This window comes from Chrysemys picta, chromosome 6 (assembly GCF_011386835.1).
Source record: "Chrysemys picta bellii isolate R12L10 chromosome 6, ASM1138683v2, whole genome shotgun sequence".
Classification (NCBI taxonomy): Eukaryota; Metazoa; Chordata; order Testudines; family Emydidae; genus Chrysemys; species Chrysemys picta.
The window spans coordinates 95,778,929-95,789,155 of record NC_088796.1 but is presented as its reverse complement, the minus strand read 5'-3'; the positions used below and the strand labels follow the sequence as shown (position 1 = coordinate 95,789,155).

General features: G+C 45.1%; 1 protein-coding gene across 1 annotated transcript; it reads right to left on the bottom strand.

Annotated features, from left to right (window-relative positions):
- Positions 1-5,783: 5,783 nt before the first annotated feature.
- LOC135972225 (myb/SANT-like DNA-binding domain-containing protein 1) lies at positions 5,784-8,270 on the bottom strand. Its single transcript, XM_065549381.1, has 2 exons — positions 7,312-8,270; positions 5,784-6,317 (listed from the first exon to the last, which is right to left on the bottom strand). The coding sequence occupies exons 1-2, from the start codon at positions 7,886-7,888 to the stop codon at positions 5,902-5,904; spliced, it is 993 nt and encodes a 330-aa protein (XP_065405453.1). The 5' UTR covers positions 7,889-8,270; the 3' UTR covers positions 5,784-5,901.
- Between the last annotated feature and the right edge of the window lie 1,957 nt (positions 8,271-10,227).

Sequence of the window (10,227 nt, the reverse complement as noted above, 5' to 3'; positions counted from 1 at the left end):
TGAATTATCTTGTTTAATGGATCATCCACCAGACTGCTCCTTTGTCACTGTTGAGGGAATTTGTTTTATTACTTAATATATTTACTTTAAAATAAATAAAATATTGCTGTTTGTGATGTGTAATTTAGTTTCCCCTACCTGTCCCTCTTTGATTTAACAAAGAGCTTCTGTTCAATAGCCTCTGGGCAATACCAAGATCAGCTACTGCCCATATGAATCACAAGAGTATTTTATGATTCTATAATGACTGGTAGGAAAGAAATCTTATAGTACATTGTACTGTAGAATATTCTTGTGCAAATGAGGGCTGTTCATTTTATACAGACATTTGTATTTTATTTATATGAGGAATACATTTTGTGATAAGTTCTACCTACTGAAAATGCTCAAGTACAAGAAACACACTGCCTATTTTCTCTATGCAGGTCAGGTGCATCTTTTTGATAAATGTGCCGTACCTAGCAATTGTTAGAATGAGGTATATAAGTGCTATGTTCAAAGTTCTCTGCATACATAAATAATTAATTGGCACTATATCCTTGTTAGGTTAATAATAATGATTATCCTCATTCATTTTCATAGATGTGGAATTTGAGACAGAGAGGTGAATTGATGTACCCAGTTAATGTGCAGCAAAGCCAAGATTAGAACTCAAGACTTCCTAATTCCAAACCCTGTGCACAGCCCTCCAGCCCCTAAGGTCTCTCCCACCAACTTGTTTACCCTGCCTTTCTCTTGACAGTTTTTAAACTGTTTGAGTGAGTGGCTTTGTTGTGCTTTGCCTCTCATTTATTTGTATAAGGGTTTTATTTTGAATTTTTTTTTTTTTTGGTAAACTGTTGATGGTTTCTGTAACCATCAACTGGTGACACTGTCTCTGAAGACATTTGACCCAGAAAAAACTATGTTGGCTTCCTTCAAAGAGGACTTTATGTGTCTGGAGATTTGATATGTTTGGGAGTTCACTAAAAGAATAGTCTCCATGATATGAAAAATATTGAATGCTGCTGGCCTCAGAGGGACTTTTCTAAGCTAACACTTAGTAACAATGACCCTGTTCAAACTTGATTGGACCAGGCTGCATGACTCTGATAGCCCTCACACCTGGTTTGCTGGAAGGCCTTGAAGGGAGGTACTGTAATGTGGAGTGAGAAAAATTTGTAAGCCACACGACTCAATGGTCAGGTCAAGAAGCCTTTTGGCTCAACAAGACGCTTGAGAGAAGACTGATGTTCCAGAATTTCCAAGACTGAGCACCTTGGGAAGTCACAGTGTCAATAACCTCCAACCAGTTTCTCCAGGCATCTGAAGGAGGCCCGCTAGCAAGAAGCACTGTGCCAGCAGAGTGGCTAATTCCAGCTCTTATCCTAAGAGAACCCAGAAGACTTTTTGCTCTGAAGAGTTTGTGAACCCCTTTCTTGTTGTAAGTATCATGCTCTTCCTATTCATACTTACTGTCTTTTGTCTACTAGTGGGGAGAAGTCACAGCCTTTTAATTTTCTGTGTTTTTAGGGTGTGCAAGTCAAATTGTGGTTGTGTGCATGCATGAATGTGCGAGAAACCATAAAGTTCACAGTGAACTATTTAACACTTCTGGTGGGCAGGTCCTAGGTCATTTATGGATTGATAAGTTATAACCAGTACCTTAAACTCTAGTTGGAAACCAACAGGCAACTAGTCCTGCTCTCAGAGCACTGGTGCCTTGTACCTTACATCCTTAAAGTATTATGAGAACATTGAATAATTGTCCTTACCACTCCCTGTGCTGAAGATAGGGGATGATAATTACTATTCTACAAATGGGGAAATGGCATTACAGAGAGATTGGTGGCTTTGCCTGTGCAAGGCCCACATAATGAGTCAGTGGCCTAGACTACAGCTCACAGGTCACTGGCTCACTTTCATGCTCAGTCCACTAAACCATGCCACCTCTCAGACACAGGAGAATGCTACAAAATATTGCTGTCTACAGGGATCAAGAGTGTGTAAAATCTACCATAGCTACAAATGAAAGCTTATGAACCTCCTGTTCTCTATGTCACTAACAAAACAAAACAGCCCTCCTCCCCCACACACAATACTGAAACTAGTCAGACCTGACTAGTATCTAATTTCTGTATTTATAAGAAGATCTACCAAGTGCAACTGTTTAAGTGCAATGCTATTTGGGTATCCAACCACAATAAGGATGAACTACTCTTTATCCAGAGAAATCAGGGTAGAGACATAATGGTGAGGTAGTGTTGACAACTTCAGCTACCTGTTCTATAGATAAATTGAGGGTGTCAGTCTCTATAAAGTCCTGTTTCAGGAATTCTAAATTCCCATCAAATTTTTAGATAATAAAGATTAAGGAGGGAGGGAATCCAAATCCCTTCCCATTAATTTACATCAGTAACTAACTAGCTGGTTGCCAAGTGATTAAAAATTCCTGCTACTAAACATTAGAGAAGAGATTTTTTTGAGATTTCAAAAAATGTTCCTGTCCCAAAATGGGACAAACAGGCAAAATCTTGAAAATTGTTGTGAACTGAAATTCAGAAAAATATTTGCTTCAGGTCAATTGAAATGTTTTGTTTTAATGATGCTGAAATGGTTTGCTTTCATTTTGACCATTATTATTTTTTTAAAGTTTACTATCATTAGCTTAAATCTCTGAACAAAGTCATTACAACCCCAAAACTGGAATTTTTCATTTAAAAAATGTCAAAATGAAATGTTTTGACAATTTCAAATTTAAAAAAACAATTGGAGTAAAAAAATTGTTGAAACTGACTCTTTGCCACACAAAGTTTCAACAGTGATGAATTGATATTTTCCAAAGGAAAGAAACCTGTCTTCAAAAAATTTTCAATCAGCTTTACTGAACATAGTTCAAAGAACATAAACCATTGCTTCATAAAGCTTTCAGGGATGTGCAAATTATAAGATAAATATTTAAAAAAACAGCAACAGGAAATTCTGACTGGCTGACACTATAAGCAATGTCCTTGCACAATATCCTAGGTTGAACTATTTTCATGTTGCTGAATGACCCCCATCAATGCATTTCCACAACTATTGACCACTCAGACTGTAATACATGATAAGCAAGAAAGGATTACAGATGTATTTATTCTATCAATAACAATGATTCAGCCAACAGTTGTTTTTTGTTTTACTTATCTCTTCTGCCTGGTTTCATCTGTTTTATCATTTTAGCTTATTAAATAAACATTTCTCATCTCCCCATAGGTTTCTTTGCTTATCTGGAAGAATGTAGCATTCCTACCACCTCCCTGATCCTCTTCCCTCCTTATTTACACAAAATAAAAACTAACTCTCAACATTATATGAATACAAATGGATCCATGGCCCCTCTAGTATCTAGTTTTGCATAATGCAAGTCAGGTGTCTTTCAGTTCAATTTACCATGGGGTTTGAACATTTTAATACAGGCCATGTCTACACTACGAGAGTAGTTCGATTTTACTTAAATCGAATTTTTGGAATCGATATTGCAAAGTCGAACGTGTGTGTCCACACTAAGGACAGTAATTCGACTTTGTGAGTCCACACTAACGGTGAAAGCGTCGACATTCGAAGCGGTGCACTGTGGTCAGCTATCCCACAGTTCCCGCAGTCCCCGCTGCCCATTGGAATTCTGGGTGTAGCCGCAAAAGCCTTCTGGGTAAAAAAAATGTGTCCAGGGTGCTTTTGGGTAACTGTCGTCATCCGTCCATGACTCCCGCCCTCCCTCCCTGAAAGCGCTGGCGGGAAATCAGTTTGTGCACTTTTCTAGTCAGTGACAGCGCGGACGCCACAGCACTGCGAGCATGGAGCACGCTGCGACCATCGCTGCAGTTGTGGCCGCTCTCAACGCCTCGCAGCTTATCATACACCTTTCCCTGAGGCAGATGCAGATAAGTCAGGCGAGGAGGCTACGGCACCGCGGTGAGGGCCTGAAGTCTGAGAGTAGCACAGACCTCTCAGAAAGCACGGGACCCAGTGCCGAGGACATCACGGTGGCAATGGGTCATGTTGATGCCGTGGAACGGCGATTCTGGGCACGGGAAACAAGCACTGAGTGGTGGGACCGCATAGTGCTGCAGGTCTGGGATGAATCCCAGTGGCTGCGAAACTTTCGCATGCGGAAGGGAACTTTCCTGGAACTTTGTGAGTTGCTGTCCCCTGCCCTGAAGTGCAATGACACCCGGATGCGAGCAGCCCTGACTGTCCAGAAGCGAGTGGCGATAGCCCTGTGGAAGCTTGCAACGCCAGACAGCTACCGGTCAGTCGCGAACCAGTTTGGGGTGGGCAAATCTACCGTGGGGGTTGTTGTGATGCAAGTAGCCAAGGCAATCGTTGATGTACTGCTGCCGAAGACAGTGACCCTGGGAAACGTGGAGGCGATCATAGATGGCTTCACAGCGATGGGATTCCCAAACTGCGGTGGGGCCATAGATGGAACTCACATCCCTATCCTGGCACCGGACCACCAGGCCAGCCAGTACATTAACAGAAAGGGCTACTTTTCCATGGTGCTGCAAGCACTGGTGGACCACAGGGGACGTTTTACCAACATCTACGTCGGATGGCCGGGCAAGGTTCACGACGCTCGTGTTTTCAGGAACTCTGGTCTGTTTAGACGGCTGCAGCAAGGTATTTACTTCCCGGACCACAAAATAACTGTTGGGGATGTGGAGATGCCTATAGTCATCCTCGGGGACCCAGCCTATCCGCTAATGCCCTGGCTCATGAAGCCCTATACTGGCGCCCTGGACAGTGAAAAAGAACTCTTCAACTACCGGCTGAGCAAGTGCAGAATGGTGGTGGAGTGTGCTTTTGGCCGTCTCAAGGGGAGATGGAGAAGCTTACTGACTCGCTGTGATCTCAGCAAAACCAATATCCCCATTGTTATAGCAGCTTGCTGTGTGCTCCACAATCTCTGTGAGAGCAAGGGGGAGACCTTTATGGCAGGGTGGGAGGTTGAGGCAAATAGCCTAGCTTCTGATTACGCACAGCCAGACAGCCGGGCGATTAGAAGAGACCAGCGGGACGCGCTGTGCATCCGGGAGGCTTTGAAAGCTAGGTTCCTGAGTGAGCAGGGTAACCTGTGACTTTTAAGTTTGTGTACAGAGAAGCTGAACCTGCCCCCGTGTCTTTACCCAGTTAATGTTGACTATCCTGTCCAGTTACATACCCCCTTCACCCCCTTCCAACACACGTTTCGAAATAAAATCACTTCTACTTTGTTAATGAACACCGTTTTCTTTACTACTGTTTTCGCGGGACTGTTTTAAAACTGGGACGCAGACTGTGTTGGGGAGGGGGGTGTAGTGTAGTGACGCAAATGAAGCTTCTAAACTCAAGGATTGACAGGCTCCGCTGTGGTGGGCTGCTTGTTTCAACGGAGCCTGTCACCCCTCCTGATCGGGACTGTGTGTATGGGGGGGCTATGTGACTTTGTGGCAGGGGGAGGACGGTTACAGATCTCCTGCTGCGTGGCTCTGTGATCCTGCATAAGGTCCGCCGCTTACGATCTGTAACTGCCCTCCCCCGCCACAAAGTCACAGAGCAACCCACCCCCCACCACATAACAGGAAAACCACCTCCCAGACTGACCAGGGTAACTAGTAACTGCACTGTGTATGTGCCCTGCTGCTGTACCTGCCCCCACCTATGTACCCTGCCAAAGGTGACTGTCCTGTCCAATTACCAACCGCCTTTCCCCTCCTCCTCCAAAAGAACATGATGGAAACAGTAGTTAACAAAAACGTATTTTTTATTATCAACTACACATGGAACTGGGAGGTGAAACTTGGACGGGGGCTTGTGTCAGGCGGGAAGGAAAAAACTTTTTAAATTTTGGGGAATGAGAGCCTTCTGCTACTAGTGCTCTCTGCAGGGGTGGAGTGAGAGTTACCACGGACTCTGCCACCCCTCCTTCTTTGGACTTTGGGTGAGGTGGGTATGGGACTTGGTGGCGGGGGGAGGGCGGTTAGAGATAGACTGCAGTGGGGCTCTGTCCTCCTGCCTCCATTCCTGCAGAACATCCACAAGGCGCCGGAGCGTGTCCGTTTGCTCCCTCAGTAGTCCAAGCAGCGTTTGAGTTGCCTGCTGGTCTTCCTGCCGCCACCTCTCCTCCCGATCCATGTTTGCTTGGTGCATTTGGGACAAGTTCTCCCGCCACTGGGTCTGCTGTGCTGCCTGGGCTCGGGAGCAGGCCATAAGCTCCGAGAACATGTCCTCCCGTGTCCTCTTCTTCCTACGCCTAATCTGCGCTAGCCTCTGGGAGTGTGATGCCAGGCTAGGTTGTGAGACAGTCGCAGATGTGGCTGTGGGAATGGGAAAAAGGGAGTGAATTCCTCAGAAAGATAAATGTAGTTGTGAACAAAGAACATAGTCTTTCTCTGTGAACAAGACCATGCACAGCACCTATCACATGCGCACTCAGCACAAGGTCGAATTCTCGGCCTTCGCATTCAGTGCCTGGGGTCTTGCACAGCACATTTGAGAAGCGGGGCAGCACAACGGAATTTCTGTTGCAGGCAGACATGGTAAGCCGTAGACTTGTGGCAGCTTAAAACTTTAATATTAGCACTGGCCTCATTTCACATTGAAAGCAATGTCAGTCCCTGCTGCCAGCAATCCGGCAAGCAGGAAATCTGCCCCTGTCCCACCCCCTCGCGGCTGTCCCCGGGAACGATCCCTGTAGGCTGCCCCTCTCCCGCCTCCACCGCGTGGCTGCAAACCAGCGGTTACAGTTCTGTAAAGGAACGGGCAAGCAGTCCCAACACTAACATTCCCCTACCTAATTCAAAGCAGGTCACCATGAGCGACATCACCCTGATGAGGATCTCTGACAGCGAGAAAGAGAGAATGCTCCGGGAAAGCCTCCAAAGTCCAGGGCCGTATGCCGCCCTGCTGTGCAGAGCAATGATTCCCGAGTACTTGATTGTCTCGTGGAGGGGCAACGTGTCGTACTACGGAGGACCCAATAAGGCCGCTCTCCCCAGGAACCTCATGCAACGGCTTTCCAATTACCTCCAGGAGAGCTTCATCGAGATGTCCCAGGAGGATTTCTGCTCTATCCCCGGACATATAGACCGCATTTTACTGTAGCTGCAGTAGCAGGGACTAAACAGTAGAGCGGCTTGGGCAGGACAATCATGCAAAACCGGACATTGCTAGATTTTTTTTCAAAACTTGCACTGCCCATGACTGAACCGTTAAGCGCCTAGGGCAAAGTAATCATGAACAACCCATTCTTTTAATTGTTAATATTCCTGTTCTGTTAAAAATAAATGTTTATATGTTTACAACACTTACTGGCTGATCCTTCCCCAGATTCTGTGTCTGGGGTAACGGCTGGGGATGGTTGGTAGGGGATCTCTGTAAGGGTGATGAAGAGATCCTGGCTGTCGGGGAAATCAGCGTTGTGAGCGCTGCCGACTGCCTCGTCCTCCTCATCTCCTTCCTCATCTTCCCCGTCCCCTAACATGTCCGAGGAACCGGCCGTGGACAATATCCCATCCTCAGAGTCCACGGTCAGTGGTGGGGTAGTGGTGGCGGCCGCACCGAGGATGGAATGCAATGCCTCGTAGAAACGGGATGTCTGGGGATGGGATCCGGAGCGTCCGTTTGCCTCTTTGGTCTTCTGGTAGCCTTGTCTCAGCTCCTTGATTTTCACGCGGCACTGTGTTGCATCCCGGCTGTATCCTCTCTCTGACATGTCTTTAGAGATCTTCTCATAGATCTTTGCATTCCGTTTCTTGGAGCGCAGCTCGGAAAGCACGGACTCATCGCCCCACACAGCGATGAGATCCAAGACTTCCCGATCAGTCCATGCTGGGGCCCTCTTTCTATTCTGAGATTGCACGGCCATCACTGCTGGAGAGCTCTGCATCGTTGCCAGTGCTGCTGAGCTCGCCACGATGTCCAGACAGGAAATGAGATTCAAACTGGCCAGACAGGAAAAGGAATTCAAATTCAAATTTTCCCGGGGCTTTTCCTGTGTGGCTGGTCAGAGCATCCGAGCTCGTACTGCTGTCCAGAGCGTCAACAGAGTGGTGCACTGTGGGATAGCTCCCGGAGCTATTAGCGTCGATTTCCATCCACACCTAGCCTAATTCGACATGGCCATGTCGAATTTAGCGCTACTCCCCTCGTCGGGGAGGAGTACAGAAGTCGAATTAAAGAGACCTCTATGTCGAACTAAATAGCATCGCAGTGTGGACGGGTGCAGGGTTAATTCGATGTAACGGCGCTAACTTCGACATAAACTCCTAGTGTAGACCAGGCCACAGAAAAGAAGATTCCTTTTGATGATAATATTTCATGTTATATAGTGTGCTTTATTCCTAAGAAACCTCAAGCACTTTACAAACTGTCCCTTTCATTTTATACACACACAGAGGCACACAAACCATGCAGACATCTCTGGGTGGAAAGATGACAGCCATATATACCAACTGTTAGCCAATATGCTGCACCCCAGTGGGGGGTGGGGAGGGGAAGGGGAGAGAAATATTGGTCACAAACACTACACCAAACCTTCCTCTTCCAGAAAGAGCCATGGGGTTTTTAATATCAATATAGAGCAGATATCTTTAATCTCTCATCTATAAGACACACAAGGAACGTAATGGAACTCTGTTTATCTAGATGAAAAACTAAGAATTTGCAAGTATTTTAACCTGTGGTTTCCAAGGAATCTAAGAATGTCAGCACCAATGCTTCGAGCACTAATGTCTTAGAGCATGCCTTCTGGACTTAATGAGGCAACCTAGGAGGGAGAAAGTTGTGAAAAAAGCCACCACCATAACAAGCAACGAGAAAAAAATGCCACTCTGCATTCTATCAGAGGAGGCTCAACTAGCAAGCTTTACAAGACACAGACTTTGAAAGGAACCTCTATCTTTGAAAGATGCACAGAAAGGGCATGTATATGCAGTTACTAGTGCTACATGCCTGAGGTGTGGATTTTATATATATGCGCGGTTGACATTAAGCAGTCACCCTATACTGTACATTAGCATGCTGTGAATATTGCCAGCAGTGGGTCTGATCCTCCATGGTAACACTCTTTAGGGAGCTCTGGAAACATTTTAATTATTAAAATGAATCATTCCTACCAACATATTTAATTGGGATATACTACACAGTTAAATGTGCATTAATGGAACAGCTCTAAGAATCTAACAATGTAATACAGTATGCTGTTTGAAGTGAATTCTAGCAATATTTTTTCATCCAATAACACCATGCATTATTTATTTTATCTTTTTTTAATCCTATCTGATAGTTTATATGAAGACAGAATCACTGGAACCTCAGAGATAAAATGCAAATCTGTGAATTACCCCCTGTGAACCTGACTGCAAGCTCTACCTTATTCACCTCTCTCATTTCCTGCCTCCTAGCTCCCAAGGAACTAGCTCATTGAATTTATTTCTGCAGCATAAATTAATCCCACAGTTTCTTCTTGAACACAGAGAGAAGCACAGAATGACCAGCTAAAGCAGCACTACTACCCAAATTGACAGCTCAGTATAGCATATAATGGGCCAAATTTGGAGATGATATAGAAAGTGGTGCAGGGGTTACATGTTGACAGGTCAGTGTGAGTATGAGTTGCTGTAATTTACACATTGAGAGGGCAGAGGGCAAAACTGTAGCTGGAAAAGTTATCACGAGGGTATCGGAAGGTGTAAAATAAAGTAGGAGTCTGTTATAACCTCATCCTCTGGCTCTTTTGGGGTGTGAACAATACCGGGTTAGAAGGAACATTGAAATGGCATGCACTGGCTAGCTCAGAATGATACAGTAAGCCTGAGAAAGGATCATTGGACACTGAAGAATTTAGGAAGGCTAAGTGCATTTGGAAGAGCTGAAGTAGTGGCACAAAGTGATCCAGTGGGCTACTGCATATTATACGAATATACTATACTTAACACACATTGGTTTTAGTTTGCAAATGCCTATTGATGTGAGTGGGAGATTGTGTGCTTATACCTGGAAGGGGGGGACATGTGGTGTCAAATAGGGACTCAGAGTTATATAGAGAGAGAGAGAGGGGAAAGAGTTCAGAAGAAGCTGCCTACAGCATACAGAGAACATTTTAGAGACAGAGAGAGAATTTTGTTAACTATACATATTGTATACAGAGATCATCCTTTAAAAACTTGCCAGTTTTATCCAGGATGAATAGGTAAGGTAACATCCACTATTTGCATTACTCCCTCT